At 48.7% G+C, this 21649-nt stretch overlaps 1 protein-coding gene across 1 annotated transcript; it reads left to right on the forward strand.

Annotated features, from left to right (window-relative positions):
- Positions 1 to 411: 411 nt before the first annotated feature.
- Positions 412 to 17175, forward strand: DMRT3 (doublesex and mab-3 related transcription factor 3). Its single transcript, XM_028712485.2, has 2 exons — positions 412 to 1098; positions 15498 to 17175. Exons 1-2 carry the CDS (start codon positions 600 to 602, stop codon positions 16460 to 16462), a joined length of 1464 nt encoding a protein of 487 aa, XP_028568318.2. The 5' UTR covers positions 412 to 599; the 3' UTR covers positions 16463 to 17175.
- Positions 17176 to 21649: the final 4474 nt, after the last annotated feature.

Raw genomic sequence — 21649 nt, forward strand, 5'->3', positions numbered from 1 at the left:
TGGACTGTGTCTGGTGCTTGGCTCGCGCGTGAAAGAGTGAGAGACAGAGAACTGGCGTCGGGGAAAGCTCAAGGCAGCTGCAATCTCCGCTCCGCTTAGCTGCTGCTGAGCCAGTCATCAGATCCAGTTGCGCGCAGGCGGTGCAAGGGAAAAGGCGCCCTGAACGTCGCTCAGCAACCTCGCGCGCTCTGCAGGACGCACCGGCGCCCCTCGCCCGCCCTTCCCATCTCTCGCGCTCCGTCTCCCTCGACCTCTCCAGAAAGGAAGGGCCGCTTCCCGGAGGGCAGAGCAGGGGGCGCCGCTGATCTCTGCGCCTGCGGAGGGAAGGAGCTCCAAGGGGCGGAGTGGTTGCCTGGTCGACGAGAGCAAGAAGCGCAGCCGCGGAGGAGGAGGAGCGTCGAGGAAGAGGCCGTCTGCCAGCGGTACTCCAGCTCTGCCTCGAAGGCGCGCACAGGCGAGACCCTTGTGCGTGAGGATGCGGCGGGCGAGCGGCGGGCCGAGGCCGTAGTGGCTGTCCCGGGACTGCCATCGAGGCTGCGCTCCCTGGCTTGCGCACCCGCCCGCCTTCCCGCCGCGCACCTGGGCCCTCTCAGCACGCCATGAACGGCTACGGCTCGCCCTACTTATACATGGGCGGCCCGGTGGCGCCTCCGGCGAGGGCGCCCCTGCAGCGGACGCCCAAATGCGCGCGCTGCCGCAACCACGGCGTGCTGTCGTGGCTGAAGGGCCACAAGCGCTACTGCCGCTTCAAGGACTGCACGTGCGAGAAGTGCATCCTCATCATCGAGCGGCAGCGCGTCATGGCCGCGCAAGTGGCGCTGCGCAGGCAGCAGGCCAACGAGAGCCTGGAGAGCCTCATCCCCGACGCCCTGCGCGCCCTGCCCGCCGCTGCCGCCGCCGCGCCCGGCTCGGCCGGGGCCACGACCACGGGGCACCCCGGAGTAGGAGCAGCAGCAGGAGCCGCTGCAGCCGCCGTCGCCCCCTCGGAGGGACCCCCAGGCACACCGCATCGCCCGCCGATGGAGCTGGCCGCCGCAGCCCTCCGCTGGGCTTCGGAGCAACCCGCCGCCATCCAGCCGCCTCAGCTGCCCAAAGCAGGTAAGTGGGAGTGCGGGGGGCGGGGCGGGGGGCAAGGCGCCCAGAGGCAACCAGTGGCGCATCGGGCCCCACAAGCAGCAGGGCGAGGGGCTTCAACTAGGCTGCTTTGACTTCGCCTGGATTATAAGGGGTTCATCGGCTTCCGGGGCGCAGGCGGCCGAACCACATCTCAGCCCCGGAACTTGGGGAGGCGGCGGGGCCCGGAATTTACTCTAAGGAAGCAGGCAGTTCCCGCAGACATAGACGGGGGACACGGTGGTGAGGACGGAGGCTCTTTCCGAGGTGGAGCTGTAGGCAGCCGTGGTAACTTCGCTGAAATAAAAAACAAATCCGGTTGAAATCTAGTGGAGACTTAGTTGCAAGTCGCTCTCCGGCTTAAACTGTATGCCTACGGCGTCGGGGCCCGATCCCTAGGCAAAGGCAAAAGGGGTATTGTATTGAATCGGGAGTTTCCCGCGCGCCCAAGTGGGCTCACGCAGGGACACAGCTTTCCCCGGGCCGTGGAAAACTTCGTGGGGAGGTTTCTCTCTGGTGTGCGGCGGCCTCTTCTGCCGTCGGTAACGAAAGGGGAAGAGCAAAGCGGGGGCGGGGGAAGGTCTCCATTGGGAAGTGGGTGCTGCGCTGGGGAGGAAACGCATCTTCTCCCGCCTCCTACTTGGGAGGTAACTAGAATCACCGGCATGGGGCGCCTTTGGTCCCCCGACGGCTTTCCTTGGCGGGGCGGCGTGTCCCGTTGTCCGGGGAGCGAGGGAGACTCTGAGCTTGCCAAGAGTGCTCGCCTGCACTCCAAGAAGCGCAGTGAGGACAGGCGGAGGTGGGGCAGGCCCTTCACTTCCCAACCGGGACCGGATTTTGGGATGGAAGCTGCTGTGCGCGAGGCCGAGGACAGGAGGGGAAGGGACCCGCGGACGCTCCTCTTTCCCAAGGGCGCCAGTTCTTTTCGGGACAACAAGGAGGAGGCTGAGAGACAACCACCCCCAAGGGCCGTCTGTGAGCTTTTCTTAAGGAAAGAAGCGATATCCCCACGCAGTACAACATTGCGAGTGTCTACTCAGAAGTAAGCCCTGTTGGGTCCAGTGATGCTTACTCCCAGGTCACCAAGCATGGGGCGCCTCAGCCCCCTTGCCGTCGAGGGGCGCTGAAGGAGCCGGACAGCGCCTACATAGCGATTCTTCCTCCTCCTCCGCTCGTGAATAAAGGTGTGATCAGGTCTCGTTCACCTGCAGGACCGGGGACATCTTCCTCCGGCCATTTGGAACCTGGTACTGTATTTCAGAATAATTCGATCCCCCCCCCCCACGACGTCTCTCAGAGACCTCGGTATGGTTTGTAACAGATCCGCGGTACAGATGAGGTGTCCCTATCCGTCCAGGGTGAACTCCCCGACTGGGAAGTAAGTCTTCGTGAGCTCTGTGGGGCCTCCGCTTCGAATAACAACTCGTGGGATCTACTCGATCCTGTCGCGATCTTGACTGCAGAGGCTGACCGTCCCTTTGCTCTGCGCGCTCCGCCCTGTGAAGCGGAATCCCGGGGGGCCTACCCCAAGGTGACTGGAGTCAAGGATCCAGGGGATCCATAAATACTGAGCCAGGGATAGGGACCTTCTAGCCCAGGGAGCCCATCCGTAACTTTGCTGGTCCTCGGCGGCCAAGCAGCTGCTGTTCGCGGGTTCGTTTAAAAAATAAATAAAACCAGCCCGACCCCCTCTCGGTCCAGTCTGCTTCTTCCCAGTGCTTAACAGTAATTCCCAATTGGTGGTCCGTGAGCCCCGGCGAGTCCGCATAACCCACCAAGGGGGGGACATGGTGCGAGTCACGTAACAAAAACTACCATAGAAATATCACACTTTTCAAAAGTAGGGACTCCATGACTTGGCTTTGGAAAAACAGGCTGAAACTACCGGCGAGGAGATGCTGTTTTGGGCTGGACAGGAAGAGACTGCAATTTACATTCCTGTCGATCCAGGGAATTTAATAGTTGGAAGAAGTGGGGGAAATATCAAAGAGCGTAACCAGAGACACTGAGCTGTGAAATGCGGGTTAGTGAAGCTATTATTTTTAGCGTGAGGAACGCTGTGCTCTGGAAGAAGAGGAGCAGGTTCGGCCCTTAAAACGGATCCTGAGTAAGAAAGGCCCCTGGGAGTCCTCGCCTTGCCCTCTTGGAAGGTCCGTCGAGCTTTCTGAGTGGTTGTACTCAGGATTGCACTGTACTTAAGCCGGCGTCGTGCCGTCCCTGAGCCTGTGCAGGCGCTGGGAAGTTCAATGTTGCGCAGATTCAGCGCGCCTAACTGCACAAGGCTCGGACTGTAAGCAACAGGGACTTACTGCCCAATTCTATCCACATTTACTTGGTGAGTAGGCCTTTCTCCCTGGTAAGCATGCATAGGATCGCAGGGCAAGCTTTGTTGCAGATAATGCAAAGACCTGGGGAGTCAGATGTGCGCTTGGAATCAAAATGTTTTCTGCCCTGTTTAGGGATAGGATCCCGAGTAGGCTTTTACTCACCGCCAGATTTTTCTGCTGCAGAAACTTGGTGGAAACAGGAAAGATTCAGGCCACAAGTCCCCGACCTGTGTCAAATCGGCGAGGAGACTGCGATGAATAGAGAGTCCTAAAAATATACAACATCCTGGTGAAATTGGAGACCCGTCGGCGCTCAGGGTCCGGCTGATTCGGCTGCCGCAGCAGCAGTCCTGCGGCCTGCAATAAAGGTTGTAACGAGCTAATAAGGGTAGCAGGGAAAATCCCCTCAGGACCTCACAGCTCCCTGGGAGAGGATTTGTGGGGTTTATCTGCCATCCCGGCAGCTGTTTCTGCGCGGAACCTGCGCCATCACCTCTGCGGCCCATTCTAGGAAATTCAGAGAGACTCACTATCGCCCTGTTTTCCTTTTGTCAAATGTGATTTTGCTGTGCGCTCGCGGGTGTGTGGAGAGAGCCGGCTCCCCCTCAAGATCAAGGCCCCTCTCGCGACTTTTATCAGGTTTCAAAGTACTCTGCTAGCTTGCAGGGGACTTAGTAGAAATAACCTTTGCTGCTTAATTGGAAAATGAAAGAGGAGGCGGGGAAACAAGGCGGGGGAGAGAGTGTATAAACCCCGGAGTATATTCGTTGTAGACAGTTTCCTTCTTGGTGACGTCCTGTGTCTCCAAACTCTCACTCACCTTCATAATTATAAATTAAACGTTTAACCCCCCTGATCTTTATTTCTTTAAATAACACTATCTGGTGCATTTGCAGGGCAGCTAACAGCTTACCATCACCCCCCACTAACCAATGCAACAGTCATAACAAAACAATTACAATTATTTTAAATAACCAAACATTTAAAACTTCGCAGAGTCCGGATTACAGAACAAGGCTAATAAAAAGCTCGCTTAAGCAGAATCGTCTTCCCTCGACAGTGGGAAGAGCGAGTCTCTCCCGTAGCAAGGAGTCCTACTCTTGAGGTGCCGGCACGAAAAAGGCCCTCTTGGGCATCTAGACCAAACGCTTAAGGCTTGGAGAGGATAACCAGTTCCGAAGAGCGCCAGGCAGGGTTGACAAACGGCGGGAGTGCTTCTGAAATAGGCTTCGTACGCGCTCAGCACCGTGTTCTGCTGGCTATCATACCTGCTGCATTCTGGGCCGACTGGAATTTTGTAAAACTGTCAATTTAGTTTTGTTTCTCCCCTCCAAAATAGGTAACTAAACTCTTTCCTCTCTTAGCCCATCAAACAATTAGGAGGCTGCCAATGTGCGTTTATTTTTTATGTGAGAAGGGATAGGAAGTGGAAAAAATAAAAATTGTATCAACCGTATCCTCTACTCGGGAGAGGCCTATTAAACTTGCTGGGTCTGACTTCCGAGTAAACATGCAGAGGAACAGGATGCGCAGTGGCTCTGAGCTCCAGGGAATTAAAATATAACCGTGCTGATTTCGCATGAAGATCAGTGGGTGGCATCTAATGCTAGTCTTGCTCAGAGAAGACCCCCTGAAGACAATGGACTTCTCAGGAGTTCCGTTGCACTTGGAAGCAAAGGTTTGAGGCGCACCGCCGGGTCTTGCCCTGCGCTTTGGATGTTCCTCGTTTAAGTCAACTTATAGTATACCTCGATCCCCAACGACGCCCGCTGAGTGGGAAACGAGCGCTTTTTGAAGTGGGCCTGATCCGGAACTGGCTTCGAGGTGGCGGATCTCGGGGCCTCCCTGCCTCCTCTTAGGCCTGGCGACGTTAAACTCAGACGTTCCTCGGTTTCCAAGTCTCTTTCGAAATGAAGCGAGGTTACTTTCGTGTAACAACAGTTCAGGAGTACGCTGCGTCGCGTTCCTTCAAGGTTAGACGTTGTTGAGTGCGTGTGCGGAGTTAGCACACGGAATGCTGGTTTTTGTACAACTGCCGTGACCCTTTCGTGGCGGATTGTGTCAGGAAACTTTTGGGGATTTTTCCTTCTCCCATTAAACCTGGCGACGACTCTTTCTCCGAAAGGAGAGACTCGCAGGTGCATTTGACTATCCAGCGCACCAGCCCCTTGGGAACAAACCCCTTTCCTCGAAGGAGCGCGGAAGGGGCTGCGGACACAGCGGGACGGTCTCCTAGCTCGACCCCTTCCTCGAAGACTTTCCGCCCGGACCTTGGGTACTTGCGCGCATTTCGGCCTCTGGAAAGCGTGGCTGGGATGGGATACATACAATGCAAAGAAAAGTGTGGCGTGCCCTCTCTACCCCATGCAAACACCGGGTCGTCTTAGACGAGGTTGCTTCTGTGCATAAGAGAGGGAGAGGTTTCAGAACTCGAACACAACCCTGGAGCCGTCGACCTTGCTCCGAGGGGGCCTGGACTGCGGCGCTGCGTAAAGGCGCTTAGATTAGGAAGGGCGAAGCAGGCGAAGGGGAAGCTGGGGCCCAGGCTCCTTATTATTCGGGGCTGAGGTGGGGAGAATTAATGTAGGCCGCCGCGTCTCCGGAGCATTTAGATATTTCGGGACCAAAGAAAATATTGCAACACACGGCGAAACCTCGACTGTTGGGTTTTTGGGGGAGGAGGGGCGCGCGACTTAGTCCTCTTCGGTTTTCACTTTTATAGGCGATGCACTGGGAAGAAGTTGGGGATATTTTTCTTTTTTTATTTCCGAAAATCCGAATGGATGTTGTTTTCTGGATAGGATTGCAGCTTTGCGTGCCCAGCGCATCGCGTTCCACACTCCAGTTCCACAGGTTTCTTTGGAATGAATAGTCACCATTCCCTATGGATCCAGAATAAATATTCCCACTTGATTCCAGCTTCACTTTTGGAAATGCGCGCTATTCAATAAGCATGAATTTAAAGGTTTGTGTGATGCTTAGAATAATTGTATTAATTTGTAACAGCCTGGTGACAAAATTATGGAGAATCAATAAAAAAAAGAATTGGCATTAAAAAGAATAATAGAATTGTAGAGTTGGAAGGGAACCCGAGGGTCATCTAGTCCAACCCCCTAAAATGCAGGGAACATTTTTCCCAATGGGCTCGATCCCACAAACCTCAGATTTGTGGGATTTTTACAATGCAGTCAAACCAACGATGCATGTTTGCTACATAGGCGCACGAGAGGAGCTGAAGCTCAGAGTCCTGCAAGTTCCCCTGAGAGACGCTCCCACAGTGCCCTGTTAGGGGAAGGCGTATCCATTCCTATAATCTCCTCACCTGGCTGGGCACTTCCTCTCTGCCCTTTGCCCTTTCAACTTCATCTCAGCAATGTACGTAGAACATCTGGATGTCCGAGCTGCATTGCTCAGACACCATTTTAAACCAGACTCAAGTATGTCTTTGTAACCTGGTTACCATTTTAAGCATGCCTGAACGAAGCTGCTGTATCTGTTACTCTTCAACAAGTATTCCGAGTGAGTAAATGTTATTTTTACCTTTTGCAAGACTGTTTGTGTGATTATTGTTTTAAGAAAATGGGAAATACCAGGGGAATCCAGTTTGCCTTAAAATAATCCCGGATTACTTAAACCAACAGGCTAAAACTGGCCTGTCTAAGCTTCCTCATTCTAAGATACAAAGGGATATGTTCTGCTGAATTTACAAACGTGAGGAAGGAATGATAATACAGTATCTATATCTATATCTATATCTATATCTATATCTATATCTATATCTATATCTATATCTATATACCCTCTCCTAGTTTCTATAAAAATCTCAGCAATATTAAGCAGTGCCGGATTTGCGTATAAGCTAAACAAGCTATAGCTTAGGGCCCCACTCTCTTGGGCCCCCCAAAAAAATGTAAAGGAAAAAAACCTGGATGTACTGGATCAAAAACTTTGATAAAAATGCATCTTTTGTTATGTGCAAATGGCTTTAGATACCTTTTAGGTCCATAAATTACCATATAGCATATATTCAACACAAAATAACAGCGACAATTTGTTATTGACAAAGGACAGCTGGACATAAAAAGGGCCCCATTCCCTTCAGTAGCTTAGGGCCTCACCAAACCTAAATCCGGCCCTGATATTAAGAGTCAAATGGCCTACCTACCGACTGAGCTTTTCCTTCCCCAGTTTTGCCTCCGAATCTGCAGGCATTTTGACGGCAGCTAGTAGGACAGAGTCGGTCACGACTGGACCTAATGGTCAGGGGTCCCTTTACCTTTACCTTTCGTAGGACTTTAGGGGGAAAGCATTAAGTGTGTTCTTGGGGGTTTCATTCCCGACTCTTTCTCCCCTTCCCGAGTAAATGTGCTTAGCAGGTTCGCAGCCTTAAAGTTTTCAGTAAGCAAAGCGAGGCTACAATTCTAAGCACTCGCACTGCGGAGCAAGGCTGCAGTTCTAGGAGAAAGTCTGATCGATAGGGCTTACTTCTGAGTAAAAATGTAGAGGGTTGCTTTGTAAGATCAATGGGGTTCACTCCCGCTTAACATGTTTAGGATTGCTCTCCATAAGGCTGCAATTATCCGGTCCCAGTTTGCTTGGGACCAAGACCTCTTGATTTAAATGGGATTTCCCACTGAGAAATTGTCAGTTGTCAACAACATAGCCGACAAGCCGCTAAGGTGTGGGGAGAATGAAATAGCGAGACGCGTAGATAGAAAGGAAACTTGCTATCTGCGATTCCTGCTGCTTCCTCAATCCGGTTCTAAACGATGCGTGCAAAGTTCTGGAGTACGAATCTACACGTACATAAGTCAGACACATGGCTGTTTCAAAGATTATCTTCTCTGTTAGCAGTTCCTGCCTCTAAGTCCTCCGCTGAGTATATTAGGGCCCATGATACATTGATTCCCTTCTTTCTGCGAAGGGAACCACAATTCTCCCCCACCCCTCCAATATTTTGCTGCTGACTTTAAATAAAAAATTAATAAAACAGAAGAAGAAAAGAACAGTTTAATTGAAGGGGGTTGATTTGTGCTTGCACAGACGTGTCAATGCAGTGGCTCTCCCTGAAAAGGGAGAAGTATGTTTAAACATTTAAATTCAATCCAAAAGTCTTAGAAGAGGGAGAAGGATTCCAGAGATTGTTTGCATCCTTCTGCAGATATATGTTTACTGCTTTTATTCTATTTTTTCCAGCGTGAATGAATGGAAATATAATACTTAAAAGATTTTTACGTGTTCTGGGGTTTTATATTTGTTATATTCTTGTCCTGAGCATCCATCTAAAGATTTTAAACAATGTAATAAATCCTTTATTGTGGAGTGGTAGAGGCTTTCTGTTGCCATGGTTTGGTTTATATAACAAAACATCACCTGCAGCATCCCTTGTTCTGTGGGCTTAAAGAGAAGGAGCGAAATTCAGAAGAAAGTTGTGCTCTTGCAAGTCACCTTGTGTTCAGTGCCTTGTTTTTACAAAAAAAGAGTCAGTGCTGTAATTAGAATTATTCTTGGACAATTTTTTTTGTTTTACAATTAAGCCAATTCCTTGAAACTGAAGGCCTGTGAAATCAGCACCTGGGCAATTCCTTCATTCGAACCAACCAAAATATCATAAAAGTGTGGCAAGCTTTCAAATTCTTCAGAAATCTTCATCGGGCAAGATGTTAACACAAAGCAGGGAGTGAAGAGAAGTGTATGTGTACAAAAATTAAGCAGATGTTGCAGCCACGAAGTCAGCTTCTGGACTCATTTGCCTTATGGGCTGATTGAAGGCTGAATAAATCTCTTTTTTCCCTCCTGGAAGTTTAAGGATATCTGAGCAAGTGCCCCCCCTCCCCCGCCCACAGGTACTACAGATAACAGGTTAGACATTCAGGATTCTGGGCTAAAGAAGCAATGACTACCACTTTCCTCCAGCAGATCGCAGGGCAGAATTCATAACATGTAATGCTGGCATCTGCTTAAACGAAAGCTGGTCCCTTAACTTACTTAAACAGTATCTTACTTAAACAGTATGGATAGCATCTGTCTCTGGGGAAAAAATATAATTGCTTTGATGAGTTATCATTATAAACTCCGCAGCTGAAAGAAAACCTTAGTCATTTTTCTTTCTTTTTTTAGTCCCCAACAAAATCAGTTGACAATTTGGTTGGTCGTGGTAAAATGACTTGGGGATTTTTCCAAATAAAAGTGGCACTTTAATCCCTATGCTAAATGTAATCTTCCTCTTCATCTGTTTAAGTGATTTGGTGGGTTTCTCCCAGAGAAAAATTTATTTATTTGCGGTGTAGAGGACTGGCAACTAATGTCCCATGAGATGACATCATGTTGTGGAAGCCTTGCACCCGGTGCAACCAAACCGGTCGTGCTCCCTTAGATCCACCTTTGCTATAACTCCCATAATCCTTGGCCATTGGCCATGCTATCTGGGACTGATGGAAGGTGGTCCACTGGCCTGCGCAGGGCCATAGGTCCCCAGCCCTGCATTCGTGAGTCCCTAAACATCCTCTGAGATTTGTGTCCTGCGTTCCAGGCAACACAACCCTGGAGGGCTTCATTGGCCCCTCCTTCACTTTGGAAATGTGGGATGTGATACCTAAGTAGCAGTCAAGCACCACATTCCTTGTTTTCCTAGAGTGGACGTGTAGGGGTATGTTTGGTCCAGCCAGTCAAAAAACTTCCTGTTTCCTCCTGGCTGGGACATACTTCTTTTGCATGTGACTAGAGGTGGGCATGGGTAGGGACGCGGGTGGCGCTGTGGGTAAAAGCCTCAGCGCCTAGGGCTTGCTGATCGAAAGGTCGGCGGTTCGAATCCCTGCGGCGGGGTGCGCTCCCGTTGTTCGGTCCCAGCGCCTGCCAACCTAGCAATTCGAAAGCACCCCCGGGTGCAAGTAGATAAATAGGGACCACTTACTAGCGGGAAGGTAAACGGCGATTCCGTATGCGGCTCTGGCTTGCCAGAGCAGCGATGTCACGCTGGCCACGTGACCCGGAAGTGTCTCCGGACAGCGCTGGCCCCCGGCCTCTTGAGTGAGATGGGCGCACAACCCTAGAGTCTGTCAAGACTGGCCCGTACGGGCAGGGGTACCTTTACCTTTACCTTTTAGAGGTGGGCATGACCTTACCTGTCCAGGTAACAAAAGTACAGGGCATGCTGCACTCTTCCCTTTTTCACTTCCTCCGTTGTTGGAGCAGCTTTTTAGCTAGATATGCGAAAAATCCCAGGACCCTGGGATTACCCTCATATGGTATAGATCAGGTTTCCTTAACCTCAGCCTTCCAGATGTTTTGAGACTACAATTTCCATCATCCCTGACCATTGGTCCTGCTAGCTAGGGATCTTGGGAGTTGTAGGCCAAAAAAACATATGGAGGGCCGAGGTTGAGGAAGCCTGGGATAGGATCCACATGTATATACTTTGTAACTAAGTCTGCCTTCTGGGATCCAACTGTGAACAGAATGTGAGTAAACTACTTTTATATACTTTATACAAGATTGTGGTGTGTTTATTCTTTTAAGAGGGATGAAACGGAACTTACCAGGAACATACAATTCAATACAGTGGTACTTTGGGATGTGAACGGGATCCGTTCCGGAGCCCCGTTCTCATCCTGAAGCGAACGCAACTAGCGTCTGTGCGTGCGCATGTTGCGTTTCACGTTTTGCCACTTCTGCACATGTGCACGATTTCATTTTGACCGTCTGCGCATGCACGCGTGGCAAAACCCGGAAGTAATGCACTCTGTTACTTCCGGGTCACCGCGCAGCACAACCCGAAAATACTTAACTTGAAGCACATTTATCCCGAGGTATGTCTGTACTGAATTGTATGATAGTGAGAGGCTTACACAAGCCTGCAACCAGCTACCTGCTGTGCAATTAAAAAGGGGAATGTAAACTCTGCTCAGTAAAGGAACTTGCTAGCGCAAGTTAGGTAAAGGTAAAGAGACCCCTGACCATTAGTTCCAGTCGTGGCCGACTCTGGGGTTGCGGCGCTCATCTCGCTTTATTGGCTGAGGGAGCCGGCGTACAGCTTCCGGGTCATGTGGCCAGCATGACTAAGCCGCTTTTGGCGAACCAGAACAGTGCACGGATACACCGTTTACCTTCCCACCGGAGTGGTACCTATTTATCTACTTGCACTTTGGTGTGCTTTCAAACTGCTAGGTTGGCAGGAGTTGGGAGAAAGCAATGGGAGCTCACCCCATCATGGGGATTCGAACCGCCGACCTTCTGATCGGCAAGTCCTAGGCTCTGTGGTTTAACCCACAGCGCCACCTGTGTCCCAAGGGCAAGTTAGGAAGGATATTAATAAACAATATATCCTCTCCTGCCTCCCTGAACATTCCCACGGGAAAGAGTACTGCTGAAGTCCACAGGCAGTTTGGCATTTCCAGCTGTTTTTGGGAGGGACGTGGCCTGAGAACAGAAGCTCCTCTGAAGTGCAAGAAGCTTATAAATCTGATGGATAGAAGCACGATTGACTCGCACTCCCTGCCTCCCTGATAAATGAACTCCCCAGTTTAAAAGATTACAGTAATCATGGGAGGACAGTGTAAATCGAATCTGATAGCAATAACTTTTGGGGAAGGTCAGGCTCAAGTGAAATGTTACCAGGCAGCAGGCATTTTGTTTGCAAAATACAATCAAAGAGCATTGATGAGAAATACTTCCCTGCCAGCTAGTCAGCACTTTCTGCTTAACGGCTTTGAGGCGAGGGGAGGGGGAAATCTTCATCGATCAAGTGTCCTGGAGAACTCCTTCCGACTAGAGTGTTGCTTCTTGAAAAGAGGAGCCGCTCTGGAGGTCTGCCTCTCTGGGGACACACAGATTCAGAACCATCAAAGTATTACACGACTTTGGCACGTGGCGTCAAATCTGCAAAGGCTGTTTTATGGGTGAGTGTGAATATATCCATATTCTAAACTACAATAGGAAGCTGCATAGAAGGTGAACCCCTGAACGGTGGAAAGCAACGACGAAGGCTGCAAATTGTTTACCAGGAAACCGACAGCCAATACAAACAAAATGAATAAATTCATTTGGGATAAATTCAGCTATTTATTCAGCCATAAATCGTTTGTGCTTCCTTGGCAGATCCAGGAGTATGCACAGTGTCAAAGAACTGTCACCTCAATGAGAAACAACAATTTGAGGCTGACATGCGTAAAATGTTAAAGGAAACAAAGCGATCAAGTGCAATGTTTTAAAATAAAAAGTGATAGTGGAAATCAGTAGATGCCTTTGCTCTTTCTGTTGCTCATAAATAACACTGTTTGCACAACATTTTATTGTTAGGGTCTAATCTGTCCAAGTTATTATTAACATTATTTTAGCTAAAGGAGATGCTCCGCTACTTTTGAGGAAACTGCTTGTGGACTTGACTCCGAACCTGCCTCAAGTCCAATAACAAACTTGCTATTTTTCAAGTGTTCAGTTTTAGAAAATGCAAAACTGTGTGGAATCCTGGGTGCAAAGCAGTTTCAGTTCATAAAAAACAAAATATATTTTAATCAGCTTGACCTCTAAGCAAAGTTAGGTTTCAACTTATACTCTGGATGACTTCTAGTTTCAATGAAGAATTAACTAGGATACAGTTTGATATATGCAAGGCAACATAAAAATGAATAAAGGTAAAGGTAAAGGTACCCCTGCCCGTACGGGCCAGTCTTGACAGACTCTAGGGTTGTGCGCCCATGTCGCTCAAGAGGCCGGGGGCCAGTGCTGTCCGGAGGCACTTCTGGGTCACGTGGCCAGCGTGACAAAGCTGCATCTGGCGAGCCAGTGCAGCACACGGAAACGCCGTTTACCTTCCCGCCAGTAAGCGGTCCCTATTTATCTACTTGCACCCGAAGGTGCTTTCGAACTGCTAGGTTGGCAGGCGCTGGGACCGAGCAACGGGAGCGCACCCCGCCGCGGGGATTTGAACCGCCGACCTTTCGATCAGCAAGTCCTAGGCGCTGAGATTTTACCCACAGCGCCACCCGTGTCCCATTTTAACGGAGCAATAAATCATAACTAAACATTGTCCTTCAGCTAGAACTGCTATCCAGAGAGTTAAGGTGTATAGATTTATCAGGTATAAGACAGAATAGAATCATATAGGCATGCAAATACTTTCAGTCACTATGTAAGTTCCCATCTTGACCTGTAGGAACTTCCTTGATTTCCCTGTAAATAATGGCAAAAATGCCCCTTGCTTTCTAGGTGTGTGTCTGAGTGGTTTTGCATTTGCCCTGCGCTAAGTTGGAACAAATGGCAATCAAGTTTTCTGTGGATTGTCCCTTGTTCTGATTTACACACGGGACTCACGGAAGTGTGGAATACGCACTTTCTTTCAGAAACATCTATTGTTTCTTTTACAGATATTTTTCAATGAATGACCCATGTATGAATGTTTTTTTATGCAACATGGAAACTTGCAGAGTGCATTCTGAATACTAACTGGCTCTAATAAAAACTCTTATTTTACCAACCTTGTAAAATTTGTTTTAACCTTAACTAATCTTATCAAAACTATTTCTGGTACGTAAGATTCTCTCTCTCTCTCTCTCTCTCTCTCTCTCTCTCTCTCACACACACACACACACACACACACACACACACACACTGCATTGGCCTGCAGGGGTGCAGCAAATGGTTCTAATCACACCTTGTAAAAGGTAAAGGTAAAGGGACCCCTGACCATTAGGTCCAGTCGTGACCAACTCTGGGGTTGAGGCACTCATCTCGCTTTATTGGCCAAGGGAGCTGGTGTACAGCTTCCAGGTCATGTGGACAGCATGACTAAGCCGCTTCTGGCGAACCAGAGCAGTGCATGGAAACGCCGTTTACCTTCCCGCCGGAGCGGTACCTATTTATCTACTTGCACTTTGACATGCTTTCGAACTGCTAGGTTGGCAGGGGCAGGGACCAAGCAATGGGAACTCACCCCATCGCAGGGATTCGAACTGCTGACCTTCTGATCGGCAAGTCCTAGGCTCTGTGGTTTAACCCACAGTGCCACCCGCATTGCTAATCATGCCTTGTAGCCCTGTTAAATTAAATATCAAGGCACTGGATGTGTAATTTCAAGGACAGCCAAAATATTAGCAGAATTTTTAACATAAAGCATTTCTTTCAAACCACACTGAAAATGTTCTAGACCTAATAATGATTCACCCTTATGATTCATAGTTTTATGAGTCTTCACCCTCCAGCCCCCAGAAATTTGGTGGTTGGGAGAGTCATAGGATACATGAGCTTAAATAAGAGTATATATTTTACAAACTTGGAAATAAATATTTTTGTGCTGGGGTAGGTATAGAGTTCAATGTGTTAGAACATAAGGCACGAGTGTTCACAGGTTCTTTGCTGCTTATGCTTGGTTATTTAAACAGAGTATTGCATTGAGATATGAGCTCCACAGAATTTGCCTAAATGAAGGAAAGTTGGAGAGGAGAAAAAGAGAACATCCCCTTTGTCAAGCTCATTCTGCACGTCTGTGGTTTTTGTCATGGAAAGGCAGGCCCAGACGGGGGGGGGGGGGGGGCATATGGGCCACTTGGCCCGGGCCTCCGATTCCAAAGGGGACCTCGGTCAGCATATTTATCTATATTTTCCATTTTGTCTTTATATGCAGATACAGTTCAAGCCTTGAAATAAAATTATTTGTCAGCATAACTTTTGTGAAAATTATTTATATACTTATTTATGAATTAAATCATAAATAAGTAAGTATATAACTGTTATAGGGAGACACAGAGACAGACAGAATAGCTTTGTTATATCCATCTCCAGTGCTTTTTTTCCTGGGGGTACGCATACCCCTAAACATTTTGTGAATCTTTGTACTGTGTTGATTTATTGTATCTATTTTCCCTGATTTGAACTATAAAATGGTCCATCTCTGATTTGCTGTGCTCATAACAGCCCTGAAGGTAGCAGATATGGGGAAGGACCCAGAGTTGAACCGGCAGTCTGACTTTATTATCAAGTGCCTCCTTTAATACTTACTGGAACTTCCCCTTCCTTTTAAGAGCTGTTCCTGGCATAACAAATCTGCCCTCTGTTTTACAGACATGACTGAAGATCGACTGGGGGATGCCAGCGGAGTGGACAGTGCCGAGACCTACAGTGACAAAGACGCCGACCAAAGGAGCACCCCAGACTTGACAAAAGCCAAGAGCGGTTTTGCTCCAGAGAGCCCAGAGATTGTGTCCGTGGATGAAGGAGGCTACGCCATCCAGAAAAACAGCGGCAGCGCCGACAGCAGGCCTGAGAGCCCCAAGTACCAGCCAGAGCCAAACCACCTCCTGATCGAAGGTCCGTCAGGGACAGTTTCTCTGCCTTTTGGCTTGAAAGCCAACCGGCCACCCCTTGAGGTGTTAAAAAAGATATTTCCCAACCAAAAGCCAACCGTGCTTGAATTAATCTTGAAGGGCTGTGGGGGTGACTTGGTGAGTGCGGTTGAGGTTCTTCTCTCGAGCAGGTCCTCCATAGCTGGGGGGGACCGAACTTCTGCAGAATCAGAAGGTCTGGTTTTGCCTTCAAATGGACACCTCTTTGAACACACGCTGGGTTCCTATCCCATCTCTTCCTCCAAGTGGTCTGTAGGGTCTGCCTTCAGGGTTCCAGACACCCTGAGGTTTTCTGCTGACGCTAGTAATGTTGTGCCCAATCCGTTGGCTGTCCCCTTACAGCACCCGTTCCCACAGCCACCTCGGTACCCGCTGATGCTGAGGAATACTTTGGCAAGAAACCAATCCAGCCCGTTTCTGCCCAACGATGTCACTTTGTGGAACACCATGACGCTGCAGCAGCAGTACCAGCTGAGGTCTCAGTATGTCAGCCCTTTCTCCACCAATACCACCAGCGTCTTCCGAAGTTCTCCAGTGCTCCCTACGCGGCCGTCAGAAGATCCCAGGATCTCCATCCCTGACGATGGATGCCCAATTGTCTCCAAGCAGCCTATTTATACAGAAGACGACTATGATGAAAGATCGGACTCCTCAGACTCTAGAATACTAAACACATCCTCTTAGAACGACAATTTACAATGATATTTTGCAATGTGGCAGAACTACTGGGTATCAAGAGGAAGGAATGACGGCCCTTGTTACTGTATTATTAAAAAAAAGCGATTTTGCTTGTTACTATCCTTTAGCAATAAAGACATAACTTATTTTATTTCTTGCACTTCACTGGAAAATGCCAAATAGCTACCACTTCATGGCTTTAGTGCTGAATGTTTATTGCAGAAAAAAGGGGGGGAAAGATTAATTTTAAGCATAGATGTGAGGAACCAGGGATTGCAGAACATTTTAGAGTGGAGCAAATAAGTCTTGCCTTGCAGACAGTTGGGAATGTTGATATTGTACTTGAATGCAGTGTTTGAGAAGAGGACTCCTCAGGACATAAGATATCAAAAGCAAATAATTCATTGGCAAATGGACTTAAGAAGGACCTTGTTGACTTTATGACAATAATCACCCTGGTTTTAAAAGCAAGAGTCATGAAAGACTGGCCAAGAGTCTGCCGCTCCCGTGCAATGGAAGCGTGCACACTTTTTGAAGACACCTTCAACACGATTCACATGGCTAGATAGAAACCTGTATAATGTCAATGGAAAGTCAAATACAGCTGTGAGTTGCATGAAAATGTCTTGTGAGAAATAAGCTCATGATTAACAGTTGTTGGGGTATTGTAGCATGCTAAGGATTCTAGGGGGGGAAATAAACTTGGATGATGATCTCGATTTTTTATTTTTTTTAAACCATGTCATTTATATTTGGGAGAGGGACGACACGTGTGGACAGCATATAAACAAGTCTGGTTTTATTGACAGACCATTCTGAGCTGAAGTTTCAGCCTGCTGAACTGAGAACTGGGTGTGTACATAAACTGATAGCGTCGAATGAGAAGAGATGTGGAGACAAAGGACTGGGGTTTAGCTGAGTGTGGTAGAGAATTCACAATGTCGGCACTATGTTTGCACTGCTGCAGTTTAATATCTTGGCGGCCTTTAATACCAGTAAGTTTATGTAGTTACAATGCAGGATTTCTAAGAGCAGTTTCATACGTCTGCCTGAATTGTTAAAACCCCCTCATGCCGTGATTTTATTATCTGATTTTATTGTGGGCTCTGCTTGTCTGAAATTACCCACCACTCCAGATGTGGGAGTCTCCCTTTAGTGGATCAGATAAAGCCTTGCAAAACTGACCAGACAAGGGCAGAGGGGACCTTCTGTGTGACCACAAGTCCAAACTACGGATGCTGCTACCCAGCTGCAATGTGGGGAGAAAAGAGGGCTTGTGTGTATGGCAAAGGAGCCAGCCTCTCGCTCTTTTATTTTGCTGCCATGATGTCTTGAACCTTTACACATCGTTCTCTTATAAGCACTTTATAGAGTAGGGGGTGGAAGTAGCCATATGACTAGGGCAGCTGGGAGCAGTAGATAGTTGGGGCTACCTTGGTCAGGAGACCTTGTGTTTCCTGGGGGCACCTGGCAGGTTACGTCAGGTGACCGTTGATACCGATACCATGGGCAAGATCGACTTTGAGACTGATCCAACTAGGCAATTCTCATGTACATAATGGGGAGATCTCAAATGGCCTATTAATCTGGCTTATTGTCGGAGGGGCCTCCAACTTTTGAAATGTGACATGTCCTTCCTCAATATAAGGTGGTTTGGGCACAGTCAAATGAGGTGACTAAGTTATTCCCTCTTGGTTTGTGAAGTCAGGGGACTAGGAAGAGGCGGCTCTGTATCCTTAAAGGTAAAGGTAAAGGTAAAAGGACCCCTGACCATTAGATCCAGTCATGACCGACTCTGGGGTTGCGGCACTCATCTCGCTTTATTGGCCGAGGGAGCCAGCGTATAGCTTCCGGGTCATGTGGCCAGCATGACTAAGCCACTTCTGGCGAACCAGAGCAGCACACGGAAACGCTGTTTACCTTCCCGCTGGAGCAGTACCTATTTATCTACTTGCACTTTGACATGCTTTCGAACTGCTAGGTTGGCAGGAGCAGGGACCGAGGAACGGGAGCTCACCCCGTCACGGGGTTTCAAACCGCTGACCTTCTGATCGGCAAGTCCTAGGCTCTGTGGTTTAACCCACAGTGCCACCTGCGTCCCTTCTGTATCCTTAGAACCATACAATATTAAACATTTGAGTCTGGGGGCCAGAGAACCAACCCCAATTGTTTTCCATGGCATCTTTGCTTCTTGGAACCTTCTGATGGTAGCAACTTTCTCAGGACTAAAGAGTTGACTTAAATTCAAGTCAATCAAGCATACGGAGGCATGGCAAGGTCAGGTGGTACCCAGTGTGGAATTTTTTTTGTCACCCCCCCCCCCAACCCATGACTCGCAAGCCTACAGCGAGCTGGGGGAAGGGAGTTTTTCCGCTTTGCCGGCAGCCATGATGGGCCGCCGCTCACTGTAGGCTTGGGAGTCGCAGGCAGTGGGTGTGCCAAATGTCACCCCCCCCTTCAGGAAAGACACCTGTCCTCTCCCCTACCTGCCTGTCTGCCTCCTCCAGCCAGGAGTGGGGGCAATGGTGCCCTGGCGGCCCCCCCCGTGACTCCCAAGCATACCCCAAGCCGTTAGGGGGAGGAGCCGCGCAGCTCATCCTCTTGCCTGCCTGCCTGCCTGTCTCCTCCAGTCAGGAGTGGGGGCAAAGGCGCACATACCACTCCAAATGTCACCCCCCCTCAGGATGACACCTGGGGCAGACCACACCAACCTTGCTTAACCTCTGCATGCATATACAAATTCAAGAGCTGTCCCACACCCTTGTTACATACCTAGGGGCAGATCTGATTTTTGCAAGATTTTCTTTTTTTGTACTTGAAGAACACAATCCTTTTTTTAAAGAACAACAACAACAACACAATATTGCTTTGTTGTCATTCAGCCCTGTTGCCAGAATACTGCAGGGCACTTTTGCTGCGCTGTTTCACTGGTGCACTTGCATCTGCTCAGTGCAGGAATTCAGCACCAACATGCCTTGGCTGGTGGCTGTTGCGGCAGATGAGCTCCCGGTGGCAAATGCTTGCTGCGTCAGAATGCCGTGCCTTTGCCGCAAGGGTATGGTTACCAGATTTTTTTTCAATGAATCTGGGGACACTTTTTTTGGAAGCTGAGTAGCAACAGGGAGTCAGTAGTGGGGATGGTGAGGCAAAAGACCCTGGGCCCAAGCACACATGCATGTTGTATAAAGGTGCAGAGCCCTTCTTTCCCATCCTGTGAAACATAAATGCACAGAGTTTAAAAAAACCCTGGGCAATGGTGTGCTGTCCGCCCGTGACTCCCAAGCCTTCCCCGATCTTCTGCCCCCTTCCCCTTTTGTTTGGGGGAGGCTCAGGAGTCACGGGTGGGCAGCTGTTGCCCAGGAGGGGCACAAGGCATGTGGTTTCTCTGCCAGGCAAGGTGCAAAGCCCTTCTTTCATATCCTGTGAAACATAAATGCACAGTTTTTAAAAAACTGGGCAACGGCCAGCCATCTGCGATTCCTGAGCCTTCCCCAATCAGTCAAAACAAAGGGGGAAGGGGGCAGGAGATCTATACCGCCGGATGTCCCCGGTTCCCCTTTGGCAGTGGCAGCCTCAGCAGGGACAGGTTTGCAAATCTGGGGACATTCCAGGGATGGAATTTGTCCAGGGACAGATTTGCAAATCCAGGGACTGTCCCCGGGAACCGGGGACGTCTGGTAACCCAATGCAAGGGACTAACACAGACCTAACATGTTGGAAGTGTTCCTCTGTGATGCAGCAGTGTTGCTATAAAGAGCACATCCACTGGGTTGCATGCTTGCTGGCTCCCAGCCATGACTGGGATGTTCCTGGGGGGAAGTGGAATGTCTCTCACGACCGTCTTCTGCAGCACAGTAACGGACCAAGCTCTATGGCTATATAAACCTCCCTACTGTCATGAGGGGAAATTCCCCGTTCATTTGCTTAGGTTCATCCTCATGAGCATGACAGCAGCCTAAATGTTGATATTGTGCAATGGAACCTACTTAAAGGAACTTTTTGTTTCCAAAGAATTTTAAACAAATCTCCGCATGAAATTCTCCCACCACAAAAAAACAACAATGATGTACGAATGGTAATAAAATCAATGTGAATATGTATAAAATAAACAGGGGGGAAAAATGAGCACAGGAAATAAAATTACGGTCCTACCTGCAAACAAAGCTTGTTATTGGACCTATGACAAATAAGGCATGGCTTGGTGAATGCTTTTGTTAATTAAAATATGATGCTAAGTAAGGGGCTGGCATAAGGTTTTAACATATGTAAATGTTTTGGGGGTTTTGCCACTGATAAGCAATATCCCGTTGCTCTGTCCCAGCTCCTGCCAGCCTAGCGGTTCGAAAGCATGCCGGGGTGCAAGTAGATAAATAGGTACCGCTCTGGTGGGAAGGTAAACGGTGTTTCCGTTTACTTCCCACGATGGTGGGAAGTGTTGGTGTTGACCTTTAAAGCCCTAAACGGCCTCGGCCCAGTATACGCTGAGGTCCAGTGCCGAGGGCCTTCTGGCGGTTCCCTCATTGCGAGAAGCAAAGCTACAGGGAACCAGGCAGAGGGCCTTTTCGGTAGTGGCGCCCGCCCTGTGGAACGCCCTCCCATCAGATGTCAAAACGATAAACAACTACCTGACATTCAGAAGACATCTTAAGGCAGCCCTGTTCAGGGAAGTTTTTAATGTATGATATTTTACTGTTTTTTGGTTTCTATGGAAGCCGCCCAGAGTGGCTGGGGAAACCCAGCCAGATGGGCGGGGTACAAATAATAAATTATTATTATTATTATTATTATTATTATTATTATTATTATTATTATTATCCCTGACATACTTGGTGACTGGGCCCCAGATAAGCAGGATTTTCTGCTTATACTACTTTTTATACCATATGGGATGCCTTAAAACCAGCACATGACATATAGTTTGGATTAGTCCGTTTATATCTTGCCTTATCAACAAAGTGTGGCTTTGACTCATAAAATATTCCATTTCAGAAGACTTCAACAGACAGTGATGAAAACAATAAGCACAGATTAATCCCTATAATAAAAATGTCCTTCATATTAGTCTATACAAATCTCACACACATGCTGGCAAAAGCTTGCATCTCACCTTCTCTGGAACCAGGTACAGAATTATTTGTAAGTGCAGTTTGGATCTTTGCAAATTAATGACCAAACAAACCTACAAGCACTGCC

This window comes from Podarcis muralis, chromosome 17, assembly GCF_964188315.1.
Source record: "Podarcis muralis chromosome 17, rPodMur119.hap1.1, whole genome shotgun sequence".
NCBI lineage: Eukaryota > Metazoa > Chordata > Lepidosauria > Squamata > Lacertidae > Podarcis > Podarcis muralis.